The sequence below is a fragment of the Haplochromis burtoni genome, unplaced genomic scaffold (genome assembly GCF_018398535.1).
Source record: "Haplochromis burtoni strain Fernald_Lab_line unplaced genomic scaffold, NCSU_Asbu1 Contig_178, whole genome shotgun sequence".
Taxonomy (NCBI): Eukaryota; Metazoa; Chordata; class Actinopteri; order Cichliformes; family Cichlidae; genus Haplochromis; species Haplochromis burtoni.
In genome coordinates this window covers 1,232,667-1,257,666 of record NW_024582539.1, presented here as the reverse complement: position 1 = coordinate 1,257,666, position 25,000 = coordinate 1,232,667, and the positions used below count along the sequence as shown (strand labels likewise).

The 25,000-nt window shown below is 40.3% G+C and overlaps 4 protein-coding genes across 7 annotated transcripts in view; 2 read left to right on the top strand and 2 right to left on the bottom strand.

Moving 5' to 3' along the window:
- The window catches only part of cdk17 (cyclin-dependent kinase 17), a gene marked incomplete at its 3' end in the record, with an annotated part of 52,644 nt that extends 49,847 nt beyond the window's left edge, over positions 1-2,797 (bottom strand). Inside the window, exon 1 of the mRNA XM_042225675.1 lies at positions 2,481-2,797. The remainder of the gene's footprint in view (positions 1-2,480) is intronic.
- A 951-nt stretch (positions 2,798-3,748) lies between these two features.
- On the top strand, positions 3,749-10,920 carry phyh (phytanoyl-CoA 2-hydroxylase). Its single transcript, XM_005942673.3, has 9 exons — positions 3,749-3,913; positions 4,601-4,656; positions 4,888-4,998; positions 6,490-6,658; positions 7,874-7,955; positions 8,392-8,573; positions 8,658-8,807; positions 8,945-9,079; positions 10,217-10,920. The coding sequence occupies exons 1-9, from the start codon at positions 3,848-3,850 to the stop codon at positions 10,268-10,270; spliced, it is 1,005 nt and encodes a 334-aa protein (XP_005942735.1). The 5' UTR covers positions 3,749-3,847; the 3' UTR covers positions 10,271-10,920.
- A 6,794-nt stretch (positions 10,921-17,714) lies between these two features.
- ucmaa (upper zone of growth plate and cartilage matrix associated a) lies at positions 17,715-23,546 on the top strand. The gene is made up of 5 exons (XM_005942674.3): positions 17,715-17,893; positions 18,921-18,980; positions 19,072-19,164; positions 21,497-21,595; positions 23,029-23,546. The coding sequence occupies exons 1-5, from the start codon at positions 17,836-17,838 to the stop codon at positions 23,115-23,117; spliced, it is 399 nt and encodes a 132-aa protein (XP_005942736.1). The 5' UTR covers positions 17,715-17,835; the 3' UTR covers positions 23,118-23,546.
- Positions 23,547-24,010: 464 nt separating this feature from the next.
- mcm10 (minichromosome maintenance 10 replication initiation factor) overlaps positions 24,011-25,000 on the bottom strand; it is a 9,146-nt gene continuing 8,156 nt past the window's right edge. For all 4 annotated transcript variants that reach the window (XM_005942677.3, XM_014340209.2, XM_042225668.1 and 1 more), the window contains 4 exons: positions 24,753-24,866; positions 24,506-24,651; positions 24,356-24,398; positions 24,011-24,264 (listed from right to left, as the gene is read on the bottom strand). In XM_005942677.3, coding sequence (XP_005942739.1) covers positions 24,181-24,264; positions 24,356-24,398; positions 24,506-24,651; positions 24,753-24,866 — 387 coding nt within the window. In that variant the 3' untranslated portion in view covers positions 24,011-24,180. The remainder of the gene's footprint in view (positions 24,265-24,355; positions 24,399-24,505; positions 24,652-24,752; positions 24,867-25,000) is intronic.

Sequence of the window (25,000 nt, the reverse complement as noted above, 5' to 3'; positions counted from 1 at the left end):
CAGATTTTTAACTCTATGTCAGGGGTCCCCACCGGCCCTCGTGGACTGGGATTACCTTCTCAACATGTCTTGAAGTTCTCCAGAGGCCTGGTAATGAACTAATCATGTGATTTAGGTGTGTTGACCCAGGGTGAGATCTAAAACCTGCAGAGACACCGGCCCTCATGGACTGGGATTGGGGACCCCTGCTCTATGTTAATGGTCAGCAGGTCCCTAATATGGTCACATCTAGCCGTAAGGACAGAAGCCCCACTCACCTACTGTTCAAACCTTCTGTTTAAATGTGGCAGCCAATCAGAAAAAAAAGCTGGCTTAACGCAATGGAGAATTAAAAAAAAATGTTTTGGTTCAGAAAGGATGTATCCTAAGTGCTGCATCAAGGCACAGTATAAGAAAAGTAAGGACCGTCCTGACCTGTAAATCACTCAAAGCTACCCTGGTAGAATAAAAATATAGAGCTCCATAACATAAGCCACGGCAGTGATGCAGGCAAAAACTAACTGATTCAAGTTAAAATTGCAGATAGCAGATACAGAGAGCTGTTCACCAGGGAGACAGCTGTTTACCCCATACTAAGGTAATGTTTTCAATGACACAAACATGTCTTTTTCTGTCCTTTCAGTTTTTTGTCTAAGCTAAGACTGGATATCCCCCGATGATCTCATTAGGATTTTTTTCTGAGATGTGGGAAACCACCTGCAAAGTCACATTGTCTGATTTTAATATGACACAGAAAAATTAAAATCACAGCCCAGTGTCACTCTGAATGGTAAAAAAACAAAAACAAAACAAAAACCTTTTGTTCTAACAATCTCATACTTGCTTCTACACCAAAGTTAGTACTCTGATCCAATTCGTCACTTACTCGCTCTGACAGGAAGTTCCAAACTAATCGCTGACACCTGCTTCACAAGTCCTCCACAAGACACTTTGATTTCTCAGACCGAAACCACTGACACATCCCACATTCTTCTAGAAGACAGATCATTATAATATACATCCTCATGTGTCAGTCCCAGGAGCAAAAGAGAGAAACATAGAGTGGGTGTGCACACACATACACCTCCCACAATCGTGGCACAATGCAGAGACTGATCGATATGTGCACTGCTATACGGGCCTACAGGCATGGAGTGGGAGCTGTCGGGGTAATTAATGTCGCTCTCTCAGGGTGTATCGTTCCCACAGCCAGCAGCCCAGATCTGAATGTGGGTCAAAACGCACACATGCAGATTCGCAAATACACATAATTGAACAGCTAGTTGTTCCAGATGAAGGACACTGGAATTGAATGCAGGTCAAACGGGAAATAGAAAAGAGCCTAAAAGCATCACAGGCATTTCCCTGCAAAGATGGGTGAGAAGCGCTCAATACTGCAGAGCTATTTCCCTTTCAACAATGCAAACTGTCTTTCTAATTTCATAATCAGAAATTTTAAACTTTCATATAGGCAGAGCTCTAATATTATTGAATGGTGATAATAACTGAAATGATTTATGCTGGATTTCTAGTTGTGTAATTGCTTGTTTTTTATGCTTTTGTATTCGATTTGGGAGAAGAAAAAAAAAGGCGAAACTCTAGGACAATAGTGTACCTAAGATCAGGTCACTGTTTTCAGGGTAACAGCAGGGCAGTGTGTTCCTGGTGCATTAGATTAAAATACCCTTGAGCTTGTGTCTGCTTAAACACAGTCAGTCCATAATACTTATTTTCAAGGGCATGTCTCTTATCTTCCACTTTCAGCAACGTGTCTCAACCGTATTCAAATAACTTGACAGGAACAACCATAGTTTGGTAAAAGTCAGGAGTTCTTTGGAGGTTATTTTAAGGGATTTAACTCAGTTTCATAATGTTTGTATTCCAACTTTGCTCCACAGTGCTTTCACATCAGCAAAAACGTGGCACAAGCTGAAGTAAAGGCGCTGACTGTAGCAGAGAAGCCATTTCTTTCACACTTATATGAAGTCAAAGGCCGGTTGATGGTAAATGCACCTCTACTCCTTTAAAGGGAAGCCTCATTGTATAGCTACAGTGTATTGTGAGCAGGTTTGGGGTGACATGAATATGTTGTGAACAGGTCTTGCATTATACCTGCAATGATCCATACTGTTTTCATTGGGATTTAGGGCGATTTCGAGGATGCATTATTTCATCCTTTAATCTACAGTTCGCTTTCTATCGCTGGTGACATTCTGGCTGCCGATGCCTGAGCCACGTTATGTAAACAAACATACCGTGAAATAAGATATTGTTTGAGGCGCAAAAACAACACGTATAACCGTGCTGGATAAAGGCGCTGGGTAAACAGTAATATATGAATTACAGTAAGAGTCTGGCTGTATTATTCTCCAGCTGCCGTTTCCTCTGTTTTGCCATTTCCAATGGCCACCATTCAGACTTCGTCTTTTGTCGCCGGGCGAAGCCTAGCCTCCTGCTTGTTCATTAAGCGTTACCTGAAAGTGACCCATCAACGAATTTACCTGAAAATGGTGATTTCCGTCGTTTTCAAGCCGACCCTCCGGAGCTGCCAGGCCCGGATGCCCTCCTCCGCTTTACCCGCCCACTGAAGTAGCCTGAAACACAGCTCCGTCTGTGCTCGGTTTGTGCTCCACACGCTCCGCCAGAGAAAGAAATATCCTCCGAAACAAGCAGAAAGGTGTGCGAGTGTGCGGGCGAACAGACACAGACCGAAACCCGAAAAAGTCGTCTGTTTCGGCAGCGGAGACAGTTTAAAGAGGCTGGAGGATGTCGAGTGCGGAGACGGGAGGGGTGCGAGCATGTAAGGTAGATTACGATAATGGCACTTCCGCTGACATTTCAAAACAAAGGTCTGTTCTATTGCAATTTCCAAAATAAAAGCCACTGTGACGTCTATCTGGTCAGTGTGCAAACTAAAAGCTGGTTTTTTTTGTACAGACATCTTCCACATCATAGACTTGAAAAACGTAAAGAAAAACGTCTAGATAGACGCATACACCAAAAACTATACATACATACATACTGCATATTATACATTCTAAGTGCTATTTTGTGTGCCTTTTTGTTTGTTAGCTCGTAGGTAAAACTAGAAGTTAAGTACAGTATAGTTTGTCAAAGTTGGGAAATAGATAAAATAAGAAACAGCTGCAGGTTTTGTTAGCATACCGTTCCTTTTCATTTGTAACTCATCACTATAACAATGCAACACTGTCCATTTCAGTCTTTAAATGAGTAGATCGATTATTTCATCGATTCAACTTCTATTACAAAATAGTCTGTGTTTGTTGAAGATGCCAAAAATGATGGAATGGTTAAATAGCGCTCAGGGTTTCAACAGCTTCGAAATTAGCATAGATTATAAAGCTGATGGGAATAATTATTGTTGTGTGGCGCCCCCTGCTGGATAACACTTTAATTACTAGTGATGCTGGAAATAATCCTTATGAAATCCCGTTGTTTGCAATAAATAACGTTCACTAACAGCTGAAAAGGTTTGCTAAAGGGATAAAAATGCTTGAACTCTACAGTAGAGTTTTCATTTTTCTTTACCCGTTTACACCATTAGCATTTTTGCGATATTCCTGCTATTTTTAAAGGATCCGTTCGTCTAGTCACAGGAGGGGAAATATAATTTCCCTTACAAATCATTGAAGTATTTTTGATTCTATTAAACTTGTTACGGCGTTGTGATAATGACTGGGCTGTGTTTTAACGGATCCATAAATGACTGTAGGTGTTTTGCATAACAGCACATTCACAGAGCGTGTCATCATGCTAGCCTTTGCCCCAGTCAGCGGAGGTACGTAAAGTACAACCCACTTCTCCACTACTTTTACAGAGGACACGAAGCACTGCTACTTGACAGAAAATGTCTCGTCCTCTGGAGAGACTCCGAGTCATTATCAACCATCTTGACAGACATCCTGCGGGGATTGTATCTTTTTTAATTCGTATTTGCGATAAATCGGCTCGTTGGAGGCTCTTAGCCTATAGCGAAGCAGTGAGCGCCCGATAACACTGATACTCCGCTACTGGGAACCCGCGGTGGACTGCAGGCCTCCCGGAGAATACTGACATAAGGACAGGACAGGAGCTGAATGCCTGTAACTATTCTTGCGCTGTTAACACCGCTAGTTATTTTCGTGTTCGCCGTTGTTTCTCTACAAGTGTGTTTGTTTGGACTGCATATCATTTGCAATAAAAGTTTTTAATGCTAGCTAGCTGGAGACATTTATAACTGTTACTTAGGGCTCGGAAACGACTGTTATTGGATTATTGTCTATATCAACCTGTTAAATAATAGGTGTAATCTGTTAGGTCTATCTGTAGATAGGTCAACTTAAAGATAAGCTAGTTACAAATTTATACATGTGATTTGTTTTTTTAAAAAGTGTTGTCGGTTTCCCTGGTTTTAATATGGAGCACCAATGCAGATTTTCACATAAAAGACATTTTCACATATTTTGGCAGAAAGGCAGAATGTTTCACTGTAAAATCTTGGAAATGATCTGAAATCTATAAATCATAATCTCTCGCTGCTGTATAGCAGACATTTCCGTGTTTTTGGTTTGTTTGGTTTTTTTGTTTTTTGTTTTTGTTATCCTTGACTGATTTGCTGAAGAGAGCTGCGCCCACGTCTGCTCAAACCGTCAGCTACGGTCACCCACAGAGACTGAGGTAAGGACTCACCTAAGCTCCGCGTCGGGCTAAAGGTTTTTATGCACTCAGCAATCATTCATGTTTATCGTTCACCTTTCCCACAGTTTCTTCTATTGATCAGGTCCACAGTGTCCCACTTTTCTGCTCTCCATGTGTAATAGCAAGTGGTGCCACAGTGCCATTGGCTCAAAAGGCAAGGCAAGCTTTTTTATTTTTATTTTATTATTTTTTTTTTTTTCAATTTGGCAGGTATACTTTGGATAATGACCTGCTGACCCCGGAACAGCGGCTCTTCTATGAGGAAAATGGCTTCCTTCTCATCAGAAATCTGGTGTCCAAGCAGGACATCGACAGGTTCAGGTAACATCAGACACTTGGCAATAAATAATAAATGAAATAAGTACTTTTTAAAAAGCACAAACACATAAAATAATTATTTTTACTTGAATAGGTTACAGTTCAAAATATTGATTATTTATTTTATGCCAGCCTTTGGCAGATCCCCCATCATTTCAATCAGTTTTAGCTTTCATCCCCTTTGAGCTAGCTTTCTTCTGATTGGCTGGCCCTTGTACAGAAGGTAGACAAGGATACCTGATCTTTCATAAGCAGGAAAACTAAATATTTACAGCGGTCCAAAGGCTGATCGTTTTATCTCTTGGAGATTATTCATACATGCACTGTACTCAGTATGTGAAAGTTTGGCCATAGGAAAATCTACCAATTTTACAGTGACTGTTTAAGGAACACTTTAATCAGAGTGTAGAATCAAGTCAGTTAAACTTATGGGATATTGATCTGGTCATTTAATTAGCAGAGGGGTTGTTATTCCATTTCAGCTGTTTTGGTGTTAATGAAATTAACAACAGGTGTACTAGAGGAGCAACAGTGAGACAACCCCCAAAACAGGCACAGTTTTACAGCTGGAGGACAGTGACATTTTACCTGCTCATCTGACTGTTTTTATTACACTAGTTTTGCATTTGGCTAGGGTCAGTGTCACTACTGGCAGCATGAGGGGAGACCCTACAGATCTTGCATAGGAAGTTTAACTCCTCCAAGATGGAACATCAATACATGCCATTGCCTGAAGTTTTGCAGTCCAGTACAGTCTCAAGATCATGGTAGAGATTTCAACAGACAGACAGTTACTCTAGGAGAGCTGGACAGGGCTGTAGAAGGTCCTTAACCCATCAACAGGACCAGTATCTGCTCATTGTCTGCAAGGAAAAACAGGTTGAGCACTCCCAGAGCCACAAAATGACCTCCAGCTGTTTACTGGTGTGAATGTCTCTGACTAAAGTATCAGAAATGTGACTTTATGAGGGCGGACCAATGTCCTCTAGTGGGCCCTGCACTCACTGCTCACTGCTTGGCATTTGTCATAAGATACCAGAATTGTCAGGTCCACCACTGGCACCCTTTTTTTTCACAGAGGAGAGCAGGTTCACTCTGAGCACATGTGACAGATGTGAAAGGCTCTGGCGAATCCGTGAAGAACATTACGCTGCCTGTAACATTGTTTAGCATGACCGGTTTGGTGGTGAGTCAGTAATAGTCTTTGGAGGCAAATCCATGAAGGGACACAGACCTACAGGCTTGGCAACAGCATCCTTGAAATCCTTGGACTCAGTCTCAGACCCTACATTGGTGCAGCAAGTCCTGGGTTTGTCCTGGTGAAAGACAGTGCACAGCTTCATGTGGTGAGAGTGCACAGTCAGTTCCTGGAGGATGTAGTAGTTGATGCCATTGACTGACCCCCATACTCACCTTACCTAAACCCAATAGAACATCTGTGAGACATGTTTCCGTCCTGACTGTTGTGTGTGTGTGTTTTGGTGCCTCCTTCAGGAGGGAGTTTGAACGGATCTGTCGACAGGAAATAAAGGTTCCCGGTCTGGTGGTGATGAGGGACGTGGCTATAGCAAAGTCCGAGTTTGTCCCAGATCAGAGAGCTGTCTCAAAAGTGCAGGACTTTCAGGAGGATCCTGAGCTGTTCCGGTACTGCTCTCTACCAAAGGTACTGGAACGCCACATACAAACAAAGACAATACACACAGCAGTAGGGCTTTTCGTAGGGCTGGGCCATATTATACCCTTTACAGTAATACCGGTACAATGTTATGCAACAATAAGAAAATAAAATATTGCAATAGAATATGGGTAAAACGCGCATGCGCAGTGCCTTTGTTTTCATATGCACATGGCCGAAAAAGCATGGCGGCAACGGAGAATGAGGCATCCATGAAAGCAGAATTTATTGAATTTAACAGAGTTAGAATTTAGCGGAAGTTAGCTCGCTAGTTTCGCTAGTTACCTAAACATGATATAGCATGTTCTGACTGAGAGATTTCTGAAAAAATTAAAACGTACAGCTCTGCTATCACTTCCAACATAAATGAAGACAGAAAACTAAATAGCAGTGACATTTGTAGTGACACAGCTATGTTAGCATAACATAACCACTGAAACTGGAGGATGGACGCTAAGTTTTTTTCCACTCGATAAAAGTTAACGTGAAGGTTCCTGATGGTTAGGGACAAATGCAATCGCATGGCAGGATGCTCTAAATCAGGGGTGGGCAATTCCAGGCCCCGAGGGCTGGTGTCCTGCAGGTTTTAGATCTCACCTTGGATCAACACACCTGAATCAGATGATTAGTTCATTACCAGGCCTCTGGAGAACTTCAGGACATGTTGAGGAGCTAATTTAGCCATTTAAATCAGCTGTGTTGGTTCAAGGACACATCTAAAACCTGCAGGGACACCGGCCCTCGGGACCTGGAATTGCCCACCCCTGCTCTAAATAGACCAAACTTCAGTCAGGAAAACAACTGAGATAATCCATCCACAATACGAGGTTAGTCATTAATATACTGCAACAACATGGGAATAGAGCAGCTGCCAGAGAGTTCAATGAATCAATGGTACAGAAGTGGGGGAAGCAAGAAGTTGGATAAATCTGACTGTTTTGTCAAAGGATGGTTGTTTTTTCTGTGTTAATTGCCAAATTAATTCTGATAAAAAGGGTTTGGTGCCTCACAGATGTGCTATCAGTAATCACACAGGTGATAAAGCAGAAAACATTACATGAACTTCAATCATTAATCTGGATGTCTAAATGTTTTTCACAAACAAACAAATGAATAGGCATTGAATTTGTTTCTTTTGATAAACAATGAAATAAGTCAAGCCTGAAGACTATCAGAACAAAAATTTTTGCTTTTCTTTATCAGATCCTGAAGTATGTTGAGTGTTTCATTGGACCGAACATCATGGCAATGCACACAATGCTGATCAACAAACCTCCTGATGCAGGTATTTCAATTCTCACTAAAATGTTTGGCCCACAAAGTCACAAATACTTAATACTTATTTGGATGCTGCGTACTTCTTGGGTTTACTCTTAAACTCAGTATTTTTAGGTACCTGACTCTTTTTAGGACAAGTATTGTGCAGATAAATAATAACCAATGTAATAACTGGACGTGTCCCTTAGTTTTGTCTCCCTCTTGTGGCAGTGATCATAATTACATCAACACTCGATGTGTGCTTGATTGTTATTAGCTTTTCTTTTTAGACTGTGCTAGTAATCTTCCCTCTGAACGGCCAGTTCTTTATCTATCTGAAGCATCAATCCATTTCTTAAGCTCAAACATAACATAGAGTATCTTTAAGGTGTGATTTGTGTGAAGAAAATAAAATGAAAACGAGTTTGGGACCGTAATGTCTAACGTGTCTTCTGTCATTCCAGGTAAGAAGACGTCCCGTCACCCGATGCATCAGGATCTGCATTACTTTCCCTTTCGACCAGTCGATCGGATCGTCTGTGCGTGGACAGCTATGGAGACTGTGAACAGGCAGAACGGCTGCCTGGTCGTCCTGCCAGGATCACACAAGGGCACGCTGCAGGAACATGACTATCCTGAGTGGGAGGTACACACAACACTGTAACAGCTACAGTCATGCCTGCTAGGATGTACACACACAGAGTGTTTAAATAATTGCATGTGTCCTCAGGGCGGGGTGAACAAGATGTACCATGGAGTCCGAGACTATGACCCGGAGCACCCCAGGGTGCACCTAGAAATGGAAAAGGGTGACACAGTCTTCTTCCACCCACTGCTCATCCACGGATCTGGCATGAACCAGACACAGGGCTTCCGCAAGGTACTGCATTACCCAGAGTCCACCTGAGATCCTGATATTTTCTAATGCAAATTAGCTCCATACAACCACATGATTATTTGTGGTATTTCTTTTTGCATACGAGTAATGAGGTGTGATATCTGTGTGTGTTTTCACAGGCCATCTCCTGCCACTATGCCAGCGGTGATTGCTATTACATTGACGTGAAAGGAACCACACAGGAAAACATAGAGAAAGAGGTGAAGGAGATCATAGTGAGGAGGCACGCTGTTGGTGATGAACTCACTTTCAAGGTCAGACACGTACATCCAAGCTTCATTTATCTTATTCTTTCCATTATTACTTTTTGATTAAAAGGAGCCTCTTATGCTTTTCCTTATATTTTTAATCACATAAATACGTTTACAGTTGATTTATCACTAGCTTTAAGCACTGATAGCTCACAATCCCAGAAAGTGTCCACGTTAAAGCTCTGGGCAATGAAAGAGGGAGTAATAACAAAGTTAAACCATAACAAGGAACTGGAAGCAAAGTGAGACACAGGTTGTCAATTACATGTGATGCCCAGGGCAGGAAGCAGGTGCTGTGGTCATGTAGTCCATGCAAGGCTCCTTCAAAATAAAATCTTTTGAAATCAACGTTTCATATTTGTAATCAGCCTTTTTGTAGTCTGCCACATATCATCAATGTTTGTACATATGCACGTAATGATCGCCTGAGCTTTATTCAAACGTCTTAACTTAATGATTTTAATCTATTTATAAAAAAGTTAAAATTACAGTGGCATCGTTAGGTAACAACATCCCTGGTCTGTCTCGTTATCGTTTACAAGCCCCCGTTATAAGATCCTGTTATGGGCTACATTTACCTCGAGGTCAGCCTCTGCTTAGCATGTGTGCCAGGAAGCGTGCAACCTGGCGTGTCATTATATATATATAAAACAGAAACTGAGCGCAGCAAGATACTCAGTTAATGCATCTTTAGAATGAAGTGTGGCTTAGTGGATGTAATTGCCCTAAACGAGAAAACAACCTGAGAATAAAGACTGTGTAGAAACTTTCCTGCTGAAATTGAAGTCACATTCTTCCCATTATATGAACAAAACACCTGACAGACATTTCAGGAAGTTGGCAACAGAGTCAGACAGAATACAACACATTGGTTTTACTGTATGTAAACACAAAGATAAAAAACATCAAACCTGGCTTACATGTAACCACCATCTGCTAAACCTTTCAAACACGGCTTAAATAAGATTGCTATTATTATGAGCTGGCTCATAATGAGCAGCTGATGTCTGATGGAAAGCTAAAGGAATTTCTGTTCCTGTAAACTCCAAAATTTGCTATTAGAATAACATTAAAACAGAGGAAAATAAAAGGGGTTTGTTTTTGTGGCTAACCTCTCCTTCAAATCCGTCTCTCTCACAGGACACCTGGGCAATTCGGGGTCGTCTGGTGCAGGGAGAGAGGATTTCGATGTGAAGACGCTGCTGCGGGGTGATGAAACTGAGCTCAAACTTCGCCATCTCAGCACAGCGGCTGAATGAGAAGCAACAGGCTTTGGATCACTGCAGCAAAGTTTTCGGGTTTTTCTGCTGAGGGCTCTGCAAGGGCTTCAAACCACTCTTATCTAATTTATGTGAAAACAGTCACTGATTTTCTTTCACCTAAATGCACTGGATTAGTCTGCATATAATTCAACATTTAACAGTGTTTTACTGCACAGAGATCCTTCTAAAATCCATCTGTAAAGTTGTTTAGCCAAGTGGGGAAAAAAGAAGACATTAATTACACAAATGAGGATTCTAAATAATAATTGATTTTTGCATAAAGAAAACCGAGTGTGTTACGAGTGACAGAGTGTGAAGTTCAAAAAGGGATTAAGTGGAAAGAAAGATTAATGAAAGTGTTTAAGTGATGTTGCACCTGTGAATTGACACTAACAGAGGCCTTAATCTTGCGGCATTCTGCCTTGTAAATTAATGAGAATGTTTATTTTTGCATCTTTAATGGCATTTTTAATCTTTCAACAGGAGTTTTTGATCTTCATGTGGGTGTTATTGTGTCTGTGCACAAATGTAGTGTATTTTGCTAATATTAGCAATAAAACTCAGAATTGACTGCTATATAAACAGACTGTGGTTTTGAGTTTCATACACAGAAAGTTTGGGGTTTGTAATAATTTAAGTTCCAGTGACTGGATTAAACCGGACGGTAATCATCCACTCACTCCTACAAAATAGAACATTCTCTGTTAAGCGCACAAGAAACTTAACTCGAATTCAAGAGGCGAGTCATTTGAGGTGGTTTGTTTTTATCTGATAGTCCCTAACTTGTTTGCTCCGAGCAAGGTGACCAGATCCAGCAAACCTAAATGTGGCACAGAGGGTGTGTTGGCGTGGCACAATGTGAGACATGTTTCTATTGCTGAGAGGCATTTTGCATCTGAAGAACGAATATAATTTATTTGAATACAACATTCCCCGAGCAGCACAGTGGTGCAGTGGCTGGTAGAGTCCCCTCACAGCAAGAAGGTCCTGGATTTGACTGCAGATCAGGCTGACTGAGGCCTGTCTGTGTGGAGCTTGCAAGTTCTCCCTGTTCCTGTGTGTGTTGTCTCCTGGTACTCTGGCTTCCTCTCACAGTCCAGATAAATGCTTGTTAGGTTAATTGATTTTAAATTTCTGTGGGTGTTATTGTGTCTGTGCACTTATACTGGTGACCTGTCTAGGGCGTATCCCACCCTTTGCCCTATGATAACTGTGATAGGCTCCAACCCACCCTGAATTAGATAAGTGCTTCTTTTTATGTTCCTGTTATCGCAGTTGCTGTTTTGTCCAGCGGTGAGGCTAATTCAGACTAATTTGCCTGAATCTGTATGACCTTCTAGTTACACAATATTCATAAGCAGCGAAAGACAGTGACATGGCTTTAGTAAAGTCTCCACATAGTGAGAGGCTCCAAGTCGTACTAGCTTCTGGAGATCCTGTGTGAAATGTGGAGGTCAAGCAATGACACTGATACCTGAAAACAGAATGGCTCCAAAACACAAGGCATCAAGGAAAAATATATCACGGTCACCAGATTCTTACCTGCAACCTTCTGGTTGTACCTAGGAGAGTGTGATTTGCTTTGAAGATTTAACATGAAGAGTTACGTATAGCCAAACAGGTCTGTTAAACAAGCTGCTCAAGAACTATGTCACTTTGTTGTTGAGGCCTATCTGTTGTGGAGTTAGGCAGCACACCACAAATGTGAGCATCAGCATTTGAACCTGATATAGTTGGATGAAAAGCAGTGCAAGATAATTAGTAACTGCTTGCCCTCCACTGGAAGAAAGAAAAAGGTTTTGTGAGGCCAGATCTGAAAGTTTTAACTTTGAAAATGGGAGGAAACAGAGTTGTAAAACACCGATGAACTTCTCTGTTTAACATTGAATTAAAGTCAAAGTGGCTGGCACTTGATGATAGTGGCAGTCATATGACTGGAAAAATTAATTAGTTGTTTTTAAAAGCAGCACTGCTAAGAGTGAGTCGACGTGGTTACATTTCAACAAAGCCTTTGTTCAAAAGCATGAAAGTCGAGCTGAACTTTGAGACCGTCTAGAAAAATATATATGTTACATAAGTACATGTTGTCATGCGGAGGAAAATGCAAAAGAGGACACTTAAACCATACCAGCATAAGCACTTTGCAATCATTGCATCCGGTTTTTCTTTCCCCCTTTCTCTCACCCTCTCTCTCGCACGTTTTCCCCCCTTCACTCCGCACGCGAGCCTTGTGCTTTACGCTGGGATGAGGGGGGAGGGGTGGTAGTTACACTTGCAGTAGCACAAGAACAGAGCAGAAGGGAAAGAGAGAGAGAAAGAGAGCCAGGGACAACAACGTCACATTAGAAAGGTATAGTAATCATCCACAACTATTTTCAGTTGCGGATGATAAAGGATTCAGAAAGTTTATTCATGCAGGCCCATATGACAGAGAATGTGCATCTTCTTTTTGTTTTCATATTTTAATTTATATTTAATGGTGTTGTGGTTTGCAGTGTTTTGTGTTGTTTCACTTTAAATTTGTTTAAAAGGAAAAAGCTGAAAATTTAAATAGTTAAAAGTTGAAATGTAAATAGTTGGTTTTTGTATTATATGATTTATTTATTACATTTTATGTGGAGTGAATAAATAAAAGTATATTTACGGTGGCCCCTAGCAACAAAGAACGTACAAACTCCAAAACACGTACAAACTCCAAAACACATACAAAACACAACTGCTCCAGGATGCTAGGCGCAGTGTTGAGCTTTTGTTACCTAGTGGTTACACAAGCCAGGAAGTACCAATGACCGGATTTGGTGTGTGGTAGTAACAGGTAAATGAACTTTTTTTTTTTATTATTTGAATATATATGAGTGCTTGTGTATAAATACACAAACAATACACATATGCTTTCAATTATGTAATTTAAGTGATCTAGGTAGCTCTGTTAAGGAAGTTCAGTTAACGCTAGAAATATGTTTTGGAGTTTGTACGTGCTTTGTCTCTTGGGGCCACCGCATATATTTATATATAAACATATATAAATAAAACCACGAGTTTTTTTACATTAGTAATTCCTTTTGTGCGTAATTTTTTTATTGTTGTTAATAATATATTAATTAAAGCAACAAAACAACCTGAAGAGCCAGTTGGGAGCCGAAAAAGCCGGCTCTTTTTACTGAGCCGAGCCAAAAGAGCCGGTTCTCTAAAAAGAGCTGGAAATCCCATCACTGGTATATGCATATATATAACCCATATTTACACATGCACACACATGCTGCGTATGCATCTGTAACTATGTGTGTCTTGCAAACAGGTTCTGACTTCTGGCTCATTTTCTGTTTAATGTTTTCTGAGTAGGACTGTTGAGTTTCCTTCAAAGGAAATTTCAGATCACAAACACTCCAGGGTAAAATCTGCAGAGACCAATTTAAATTGCAACTCAAAATTTAAAGAGGAACTATTATTCTCATTTCTATCTCCACATGTTCATTCTTTGACCCTGTTGCAGTACGCTCACATGTTTTGCCGCCAGATTCATGTGCCTGAGGCGAGCATATTAGAGATATTTGTTTCTGTTGACATCATATAGAGCCAAAAAAATAGGAAAAAGGAGCATTAAGCAGGGTGAACCCTGGGCTTTTTTATTTGGCCATGTTTTATATAACCACAATTCCAAAAAAGTTGGGATGAGATGTAAAAACAGAATGCAATGACATGTGGATCTCATAAACCCATATTTTATTCACAGTAGTACACAAAAAACAAATATTTAAAATGGGATAGTCATGATGGGTATAAAAGGAACATTTTATAGAGGCAGAGTTTCTGTTTCTGTTCATATAGCACCAAATCACAACAGCAGTCACTTCAATCAGCTTTATATTGTAACGTAAAGGACCTACAATAATATAGAGAAAACCCTAGCAATCAGATAACCCCCTTGGTTATTACTTGGTGAGAGTGGGGAGGGAAACAGTGGTTAAGCCTTTTGCAGCATAACTAAGAGGGGATTCAGGGTCACCTGATCCAGCTCTAACGATAAGTTTTTACCACAGTTTTAAAGTAAAGAGGCTGTCTGTCTCCTGAATCTAAACTAAGAGCTGGTTCCACAGAAGAGGGGACTGAAAGATTCTGCCTCTCATTCTATTTTTCAGTAGCTTTAGTAGCCTGGCTTACTACAAGTAAGCCAGCAGTATGAGAGCAAAGTGCTCTATTTGGGTGATACGGTACTATGAGGTCTGTAAGATAAGATGGGGCATGATTATTTAAGACCTTCTGGTCAAAAACAACTCAAAGATTCCTCACAGTGTTACTAGAGAACCAAATTTTCCAGGTCTTTATGTCTTTAAGACATTTCTGCAGTTTAACTAATTGGTGTGTGTTATCTGGCTTCATGAAAAGATAAAGTTGGGTGTCATCTGCATAGCAGTGAAAATGTATGCTATACCTTCTGATGATACTGTCTAAGGGAAGCATGTATAATGTAAACAGAATTGGTTCTAGCACTGAACCCTGTGGAACTCCATAATTAACCTTAGTGTGTCCATTTACATGAACAAATTGGAGTCTATTAGATATATATGATTCAAACCACTGCAGCACATACCTACAGCATGCTCTAATCACTGTAATAAAATATTATGGTCAGCAGTATTGGCCCTAGCAGGACAAGCACAGAGATGACTTGACTATCAAAGGCTAAGAAGATCATTTGTAACCTTCACTAAGGCTGTTTCTGTACTGTGATGCATTCTGAAACCTGAATGAAGCTCCTGAAATAAACCATTCCTCTGCAGTACATAGAAAGAGAAAAATGCACAGTGGGTGGTTTGTTAAGACAACAGTTATAAAAGTGCCATTTAAAAAAAGTCTATTATGCTTTATTTCATATGATTTATAGAAAATTTCAGTATTTACCTTTTGCTACAAGCTCCTTAAACTACAAACACAGTTATCTGTAGGAAAAGCAGAGGCTGTATGAACTCATCCACCTAGAGAAACAAAGGGCAACTGACTTGCAGGAAGAGTTTTGATTCCCACGTTCACGAATGTTAGGGCTCCAATGAATCTAAAATAAGGCCTTGATTGGGCTCAGTTGTGGCTCAAAGCATGAAGCTGTTTAAGGTAAGGGATATTCCTATGGAACAAAGCTTGTGTTTCTGGCTCCCAGTTTTATTATTTAACATCTTCCAGCAGTCACAAAAGTAGCTGGTTTTCTCTGGCTTTTCCTCGGGTTATGTTCCATCCCAACTCCCTCTTTGAAAACTGTGAAGTGATGAGGATTCCATTCACACACTTTAATCAGTGGTATTTACACTGAGTCAGATTATTGTTTTTTTTCCTAATGTGAAAGTAGTTGTTTGCCAAATCTACACACATTGATCACCAACACCAGAGGTTCTACTGATGTATGCAACAGTTTAGCATCTTTTTGATTTCTGCAGCTCTGGGGCAGTTTAGCCTTCCTGCTGCCATCAACCTTGTTTCTAACCACAGCAGGCAGTTAGCTGCAGAAATTAAAAGCCCAAAGTTAGCCACAAAGTTAGCAGTTACTAGCTCCTTTGTGAGATCGGAAAATCAGTATGTGCTGCAAACAACGCAAAGTGGGCAAAACAGAAGTAGGTTTCATAATTTAATTCAGAGATTCAATTCAATTCAATTCAATTTTATTTATATAGCGCCAAATCACAACAAAAGTCGCCTCAAGGCGCTTCATAGATACAGAGAAAAACCCAACAATCATATGACCCCCTATGAGCAAGCACTTTGGCGACAGTGGGAAGGAAAAACTCCCTTTTAACAGGAAGAAACCTCCGGCAGAACCAGGCTCAGGGAGGGGCGGGGCCATCTGCTGCGACCGGTTGGAGTGATAGAAGGAAGACAGGATAAAAGACATGCTGTGGAAGAGAGACAGAGGTTAATAACAGATATGATTCAATGCAGAGAGGTCTGTTAACACATAGTGAGTGAGAAAGGTGACTGGAAAGGAAAAACTCAATGCATCATGGGAATCCCCCGGCAGCCTACGTCTATTGCAGCATAACTAAGGGAGGATTCAGGGTCACCTGGTCCAGCCCTAACTATATGCTTTAGCAAAGAGGAAAGTTTTAAGCCTAATCTTAAAAGTAGAGATAGTGTCTGTCTCCTGAATCCAAACTGGAAGCTGGTTCCACAGAAGAGGGGCCTGAAAACTGAAGGCTCTGCCTCCCATTCTACTTTTAAATACTCTAGGAACAACAAGTAGGCCTGCAGAGCGAGAGCGAAGTGCTCTAATAGGGTGATATGGTACTACAAGGTCATTAAGATAAGATAGGGCATGATTATTTAAGACCTTGTATGTGAGGAGCAGGATTTTGAATTCAATTCTGGATTTAACAGGAAGCCAATGAAGGGAAGCCAAAACAGGAGAAATCTGCTCTCTCTTTCTAGTCCCTGTCAGCATTCTTGCTGCAGCATTTTGGATTAACTGAAGGCTTTTCAGTGAGTTTTTTGGACATCCTGATAATAATGAATTACAGTCGTCCAGCCTGGAAGTAATAAATGCATGAACTAGTTTTTCAGCATCACTCTGAGACAGGATATTTCTAATTTTAGAGATGTCACGCAAATGTAAGAAAGCAGTCTTACATATTTGTTTAATATGTGCGTTGAAGGACATGTCCTGGCCAAAAATGACTCCAAGTTTCCTCACAGCATTACTGGAGGCCAAGGTAATGCCATCCAGAGTAAGAATCTGGTTAGAGACCATATTTCTAAGATTTTCAGGGCCGAGTACAATAACCTCAGTTTGATCTGAATTAAGAAGCAGAAAGTTAGCGGCCATCCAGGTCTTTATGTCTTTAAGACATTCCTGCAGTTTAACTAATTGGTGTGTGTTATCTGGCTTCATGGACGGATTTACCCACAAAATGCAAGGACTGAATGTGCATTATGTGCAGGGCAAAAAACTTTTAAGGCACTTCAGAAACTTGCACTGTTGTCCATCGGGAAGGCTTGTGATTGGTTCCAGCAGGCTGACGTGTCTTAAATAACTGTCTTCAGTGAGGGGAAAGTTGCCTCCTGCAGCAGATCTGTACTTTAATGTGCAAAAATGACAACAACACTGCCTGCCAACTACATTAAAAAACCTTTGAAAATGGTATGAGGAGTTTAGTTCAGTTTTAAATGCAAAGGATGGTCACATCAAAAAAGGATTATGATTTTCATTTTCATTTTGTATTAAAAGTATTTTTTAATCTTGATTTCTATTTAGCTGTTCTCTTCTTTTTAGTTCATCTCTCCTCTTTCCCTCCTTGCTTTCTCCGTCATCTCCTCCCCTGGGGAACTGAAATTCCAGCATCTTCCCTCCCTCTGTAAAGCTTCACCTCCTCCTTTCTCCTCCCACTCTCTTCCTCCCTCCACATCTCTCTCTCATCTTCCACCATTCCCTGCTTCATCCTTCTATCCTTACTCACTTGAACTCTGTTAGGTGTGCTGTGAAGTCCAGTGGAGCTTCTGCCTTTTACCTTCAAGATGTCCTGGGCTCGAGTCTTTGTCTTGTCTGTTCTCACCACCCTCTTTGTCATTACCTGTGAGTACCTTGTCTTGGTAGGTGGGGAAAAGAGTGGGGGGAGTGGAAGAGTAACTTTTGGATTCAACATCTTCAGGGTAGAAAAAACAAGAGTAGCTTTGAGGGTACAAAGCACTGATGCATTGTGTTGGGTTGACTGGGGAACAATTTTAAAATATTAAAAATATATTTTTAAATGTATTTTTATTTCTATTTATTCTTTATTTTTTAATATTTTCTCAGTTGGGACAGGCAAGTATGTAAGGTTAAATGCTTAGGTTTGGCACCCAGGGTAAAAAAAAGTTTTCTTCCATTTGGCCCCTTTGTGATGGCTGAGGACACAGTAAGGCATGATTTTTATGAGACCAATCACTAAAAAATGTGGTGTGGCTTAGATGCTTATAATAAGAAACTGATCTAATCTGAAGCAAGCTACACTAAACTACAGCACAGAGGAAGACATGACAAATTTGTGAAATGGAATTTTGATTCAAAATCTACATAGTTTGTTTTTTTACACTCAGTGCTGCACAAAACTGCCTAATGGAAACATCTGTATTTTTTACATGTCAGATCCTTCGTTAGTTTTGTGCCCCCGGCTATCCACCAGTAAGCTTTTGTTCAAGGAGTACTCACAGTGGAGGGGCTGTATTTGAAGCTGTATTTAAAGATTTGCAGTTAAAGACTTAGAGAATGAAAAGCTGTTCCACATGAAGTGAATATATATATATAATATATATCATATATATAATAGTATATATACTATATATTATATATTCACTTCAATGTCGGAACAGCTATATATATACTATATATATATATATAGTATATATATAGTATATATATATAGTATCATCATATATAATATATATATATATAATATATATACTATATATATATGTACTGTATGTGTGTGGTGTGTGTGGTGTGTGTGTGTGTGTGTGTGGTGTGTGTGTAAAGCATATATAATATATAGTAGTATATTATATATATGATATACTATAATATATATATGAGGATCAAAATAATATTTCCCCCTCACCTTTAGTTTTCAGCCTGGTGGAAGGTGCAGCAGTACGGGATGACTCAAAAGCATCAGATGCTAAAGGTATGACTTTTTATCCTTCAAGCTACTTCCAGTAAATTATTCTTTACATTTCTGCTCATGCAGCTGTGAACTTATGACCTCTGACCTTTAGGTGCTGCACAGCAGGTTTTTATGCCCGAGTCAGACGCCTCCAACTTTTTCAAACGCCGCAATCGGCGCTCAGTCCGATACTACGAGTTCCTAGGTATGCTGCACACCATATATTTTACACATCCACTTTAAAACAAAGGCTAGCCACCAAGAGGAAATTGTTTAGGGCTGTCTGCATGTTGTTTTGTAGTCATTTTGGAGGAAGAATGGCTATTTCTGAAAAGCTGAAGAATTGATTGCCTTTGCGCTGTTTGGCTGGTGTGGTCTGGGAGTGGGGAGTGTGTTGATTTATATTCAGTGCTACATGTGGTTTAGTTCTCCTTGGCCCTGCTTGAGTCGCTGATGTGGCCACACTCAATTATGGCACGTTCCATAGATATTCTTTGTGTGACTGTTGGCTTATTCGTTTGTGGTTGGGATTGGAGATGACACAGTTTGTTTTGGCTGCAAGCTGGGACACTTAAAGAGAGTGATACAAACTCAGGCAGGTGTTCCATGCAGAAGCATCTTTCAAATCTAGGTCTCTCACAGACACACACACAAACTGGAGGCTGCAGAAGGAGTCACAGGGTACTCTGGAGCAGGCTCATTCTCTAAGTTTCTTGGTACAGTAAGCTCATTCTTTCATTCTGAGAATTAGTACAATAAACATCATTCACACACCTTAAAACTAACTAAACAGAAACACATTCACTTGCACAAAAGCTCTGAAACCATCAGTCCAACCCAGAAGTTTTTCTTTGTTGATTTATATGTTTTATACTGGAAAAAACTATCAGAGAAGTATGCATGTCCCTGGGCAGACCTCCAGAGACAGGCTGTTTTTCATGACACTTTTTCCCACCCATCGTAGCAGTAACAGACAAACAACCTTTTCTTGGAAAAAAGGTTGATATTGTTACTTGCCAAGTTAGTCAATTTGAACCCTAGTCAGCTATGTGTGTGTGTAAAGGACTTTTCTTTGGAGAGAAAAGTAAAGGTGGATGCACAACAACCAATTACAGAGGAAAGATTTTATTGAAAGGAAGAAGTCTCTGTGCTCAAAATTACTTAAAAGGCAAAAATTGATTGTTTTATGTGTAATATTTCCAACAGATGTTGGATGACTGCTTAACCTACTATGACCAGAGCAGCTGTCTGTAGCACTCTACTATTCTTTTCCCTTTCCCCATTTTTGTTTTTCCATTTTTAAATCTGTTGGAGAATACAAGAGGACATTAGACTTTGTTGTCTTAGCGATATGTTTTTTATGTTTATTATGCTGGAATATCCAGCCATGACCCATCTTCATTTTTCTGGCTGAGGGAAGAAGCCTCTTATCCAAGATTTTACTGTACATGGCCCCATCCATTGGCACCTCAATGCAGTGTCATGTAGTCTTAGCAGAAAACCCCCAAAGCATAATAATCCACCTCCGTGCTTGACTTTAGGTCATACTCAGCATTTTCCCTCTCACAGATATGGCAGGTGGAGCTAATGCCAAAGAGCTCGATTTTGGTTTCATCTGACCACAGCACTTTTCCCAAAACTTTCTCTGAAAAATTTAGATGTTCACTGGCAAACTTAACAAAGGCCTTTATCTGTACCTTCTTGAGCTGGGCGCACTGCAAGATTTCAGTCCATTATGGTGTAGTGTGTTACCAATGGTGTTTTTTGTGACTGGTCCCAACTGCCTTCAGATCTTTTGGAAGCTCCCCCATATAGTTTTACGCTGATCCACAAAATTTCTAATGATCATCTTCACCCAATGTAGGATTTTGCATGGAGCTCCAGACCAAGAGTGACTGATGGCCATTTATATTTCATCCATCTCCAAATAATCGCACAAACAGTTGTCACCTTTTCATCAAGCTTTTTGCTAATGGTCTTGTAGCCCATTGCAGCCTTTTGCAGGTCCATGTCCCAAAACAGCTTTTTGGTCTTGCACATGTTGGTGGAGAAGGAATTGATTCTGTGGACAGGTGTAATTGATTGACTGATTGTGGTCTATTTGGCAAATGGGCAAGCAGCAGTCTATCGGTGTCTCTCCATTAAAATGGAACTACTAAAAAAGTCTCTTCATTTCTTCTTAAGTGAGAAAACTTCAAATACAAATTCAGCAAGGCATCAAATATAATTATTTCCCACACTGCAGCTACTGTTGACCTACAGGCACTATGTATGGATTAGAAGTCTTATCTAATCCATAAAGAGCCTACGCTGTACCTGTACCTGGGATAATGTTCACACAATATTTTAGATGTTTATCCCAATTAGAAGGTAAATAATGGAATAAAATGATTAATCAAAAATGAATAAAAAAGAAAGGTTACAGTAGAATCAGACCATGGAAGTAAAAACTACTAAAACAGTTTTGAACATGTGAAAAAATACAACCTTCTATTTTGACTATTTTGTGAGCAAATAACTCTTTCCATCACCAACAGCTGAGCAGAAGGTGAAAATGGCAGCCGATGAGCGCAGGAGGGAGTACAATGAGGAACAAAGGAACGAATATGAGAACTATGTTGAGGAGGACCGAGACGGTAAGACCTGAATTCACCTGGTTTCTTTAAAGCAGGTTCCTGTGCGCTCCGATTTAACACCATGAAACAAAAATTACGTTACGGCATCTGGCGATTCTATGACTCCTACTATTAGATATGTTCCCTCAAGTCTACATTTTGCTGAGATTGCACAACAACACATCAAATTAGGAAATACACAGCAGGGGAAAACATTTTCCTATTATCCTGTTTATAGCGCTAATGAAAACAGGAAAGGAATTTTCAATTAAATACCAAATGCTTACTTAAAGTCATTGTTTCTGTGTGCTGAAGGTGAAATCATCAAAACACCTCAAGTAAAAAAAAAATGCAAGAACAAATAATCATGAATCATTGTCACTGATTTAACAGAAATAGTAATGGAAACATCAATCTGCTTTGAGACCCCTAATGAAGCACTATAACAGAAAAGATAGGCGATATTGCAACAGCCAACTTGAGCTCACTCTTACAGGAAACTGACAATTACTTGAATGTTAGTCACCATGAGAGGCCTCAGTCGAGACCACACTGAGGGACAAAGATTAAGTTTGGATCTTCTGGCACCCACGAGCCGTTGAACCACAGCACAGTGCCTGAGACTCCACACCAAATCAAAGTGTCTATTTGTGGTTGATCCCAAGCTGACAATCTTCCCTGTGGTCGTCTGTCACTTGTGATATAGCTGCATTCACAGTTTCTAAACTAAGAACTGCTAACCATAAAGATGGGACTGGGTTTTATTTGTGAGAGACGGTGTTTGCATGGTTTGGGTCAACAAGTTCTAAAGATAAACAAGGTCTCAACCGAATGCCAACACAGAATTCGTATTTTCATGTCTCGGTCCATTTTTATCACTTTATGCTGCATTTAAAATCAAGTTGGTGAACCATAAAGAATGGAAGAAATATTGCGATACCAAACTTTGAATAATACCTGAATTACTCTGAAGTGAGCACATACATTGCTTTGCTATGGGGCCAACAAATTCTCTATACTGTGCAAAAGATGAGCTATAGTTAATTATGTTATTATTATCAAGTTAGTGTGATTTACTTTTCACAGCAAGGGTTTCATAAAATTTCACTTTTTGATAGATTTATTGTTAGCTTCTGAAAGTAGTTGAGATTATAGTTAAGAAGAATCAATTGCCTTGCATCTGATTTTCTTGCTCCAGTGGTTGTGTATTCCTTTCATCAGTCTTTTCCTTCCACAACACCCATGCCAGGCTACAATGTTCCCTATTGTTTTATGGTGTCAATCACTAGTTCAAACTCATTTTTTATTTTGTAAACTACAGTAGAGCAGGAATACAATGTGATTATGAGTACTGTGCTGTCACAGTGGCTTTCAACATATTTTACATATAGTTTGTTATATGCTTGCTTATTGCATTGCCTTACTTATGATTTTCTTTCTTTTTCCATCTACAGAGGTTAATGAGAGGTCAAGAGAGACAAATGAGCAGTTGCGTGAGTTTCATTACGATGGTCTCTCTCCTCGCTACTACTGGTTCCACTAAGCATCCTCAATCACAGAGAGCTGGGCAACAGCAGCTCTCACTGCCACAACCTTTACCCCGTACTGAAGGTGACAGCCCGACTCTGTCTGAGTGCAAGTGGTTTCTGTATTTGTCCCACTTTAATCTACACCTTTTTCTCAACCTGATTTCTGTATACAACTTAAAGAGTGCAATATATGTCTTCATTGTTAAACTGTAAGGATCAACTTTTGTACTGTTGGGCAGAAATTTTGCATGCTTTTTTGGGTTTTTTTATATGTACATTGAAGCTATATAATGTCGTTTCAGCCTGATGTGCTGTATTAGCGGCAAGAAACCAACCTTTTATACACAAATGGTTTTGCCAGATAAGAGTTGTAGCTTAATTTTTCCAACAAACTGTCCTTCATATCCAAGTCACAATGACAAATAAAGATGAATTTCCAATGATGTGCTTTTCCTCACACTTCCACTGTCTGGTATTTTGAGTTTTACTTAAAGGGAGGTAGGCGGTTTGGAATAAAAGATGAGGTGAGCTGCAGAAATCATCAGCCTGAAATGGATCCCACATTCCAGAGTGGAAATATTAGACACAAAGTGCTCAGTGAAGAGAAAGAGGGGGGGGGGAACAAGCAGCGACGGGATAGCGAGCAAAAATAAAAGCCTCACAATGATGTGGCATGGCACTCTGCACTTGCTAATCACACAGCTTCAACCCCAGAAAAGCTTATTTTATCTCTATACTGTGATTCCACCTCAGACCTTTAAAGCCATGTGGATTGGCTCAAAGAATTGAGTAAGTGCCACCTGGCTCCGCCTGGCACCAACATATGGAGCGTGTTAGAGGGTGTTTCTGTGCCAATATAGGTGAGCAAAAATTCTTCTCTTGTAGGGAAAAACAGTCTGTACATATAAAATCTTTAATCAGCTTTAATCAGCCAATTTGCAGCACATCTGGTATCACCACAGACACTCAAGAGCTACATAATGTCAAAATTTAAAAACAGACCTGATACTAATGAAAGCCTGGTAAAACCTTAAATTACAAACATAAAAGTCTATAGGTTGCTCCCTCAATAATAAATCACTTCATGCTGTTGAGGAATTTGGCATGCTCCTCTCCTCGAGGCAGGAGGAGCTCTCCACCAAGCTTAGGGCCAGTTTTCTCCTGCAACGAAACGTCAAGTGTGTGATCAGTCTACTTTGTTTCAATCAAATGTTGCTTTAAACTTTTAAATTGGTAATCTGTGACAGCTTACCTTCAACATCCCATCTCGTTCCCATTTAAACAGACCGCAGTTGCTGAAAAGGCAAAATGACTAATGAGTTGGCGAGTCCCACAGTCCCACTACAGTATACACATCATTTCAGTGTTTCTGCCAGGCCTTGTCGGAAAGCCACTGTCTTACCTGCAGTGTTTGTGTGGCAGTCTGTCCAGAGCAATGGCTCTCTGTCCACAAGGACATTTAAAGAAGCGTTTCATTGCCTCGTGCCACCGCAGATCATGGTTCTCCTCTACACAACGATCCGCCGGCTTGAAGTAGGTGTAACTACACTGGAACCAGCAGAAGAATAACAACGGTTTACTTCAGTGACTTCTGATAGACAACCACACCACACCTGGGTCAGCAGTGAATTCAACTTCTGGCTCAGTACCTTTTTACAGGTGACAGCCCGACACTTCATCTCTCTGATGTTCCTCATCTTCTCCTCCATCTGCTCCTTCTTCACCAAAACATTGAAGTAGCGCTCTTGTAGCTGGTACTCCGCCTGAAAGAGAAAGAGAGCTATTCATTAAGAAATATACAATGGGGCGAAAAAAGGTTATTGGATACCATGCTGAATTTGTAAGCTTGCTCATTTCCAAAGAAATTAACCTTCTAATTTTTAACTGGCCGCACGCT

Excerpts from the sequence above, each read along its gene's own strand:
- phyh (XM_005942673.3), top strand. The coding sequence starts at position 3,848 with ATGTCTCGTCCTCTGGAGAGACTCCGAGTCATTATCAACCATCTTGAC. Across the intron at positions 4,999-6,489 it reads CAGGACATCGACAGGTTCAG|GAGGGAGTTTGAACGGATCT; the intron begins GTAACATCAGAC and ends TGCCTCCTTCAG. Across the intron at positions 9,080-10,216 it reads GTGATGAACTCACTTTCAAG|GACACCTGGGCAATTCGGGG; the intron begins GTCAGACACGTA and ends TCTCTCTCACAG.
- ucmaa (XM_005942674.3), top strand. The coding sequence starts at position 17,836 with ATGTCCTGGGCTCGAGTCTTTGTCTTGTCTGTTCTCACCACCCTCTTT. Across the intron at positions 18,981-19,071 it reads AAAAGCATCAGATGCTAAAG|GTGCTGCACAGCAGGTTTTT; the intron begins GTATGACTTTTT and ends TCTGACCTTTAG. Across the intron at positions 19,165-21,496 it reads CCGATACTACGAGTTCCTAG|CTGAGCAGAAGGTGAAAATG; the intron begins GTATGCTGCACA and ends CATCACCAACAG.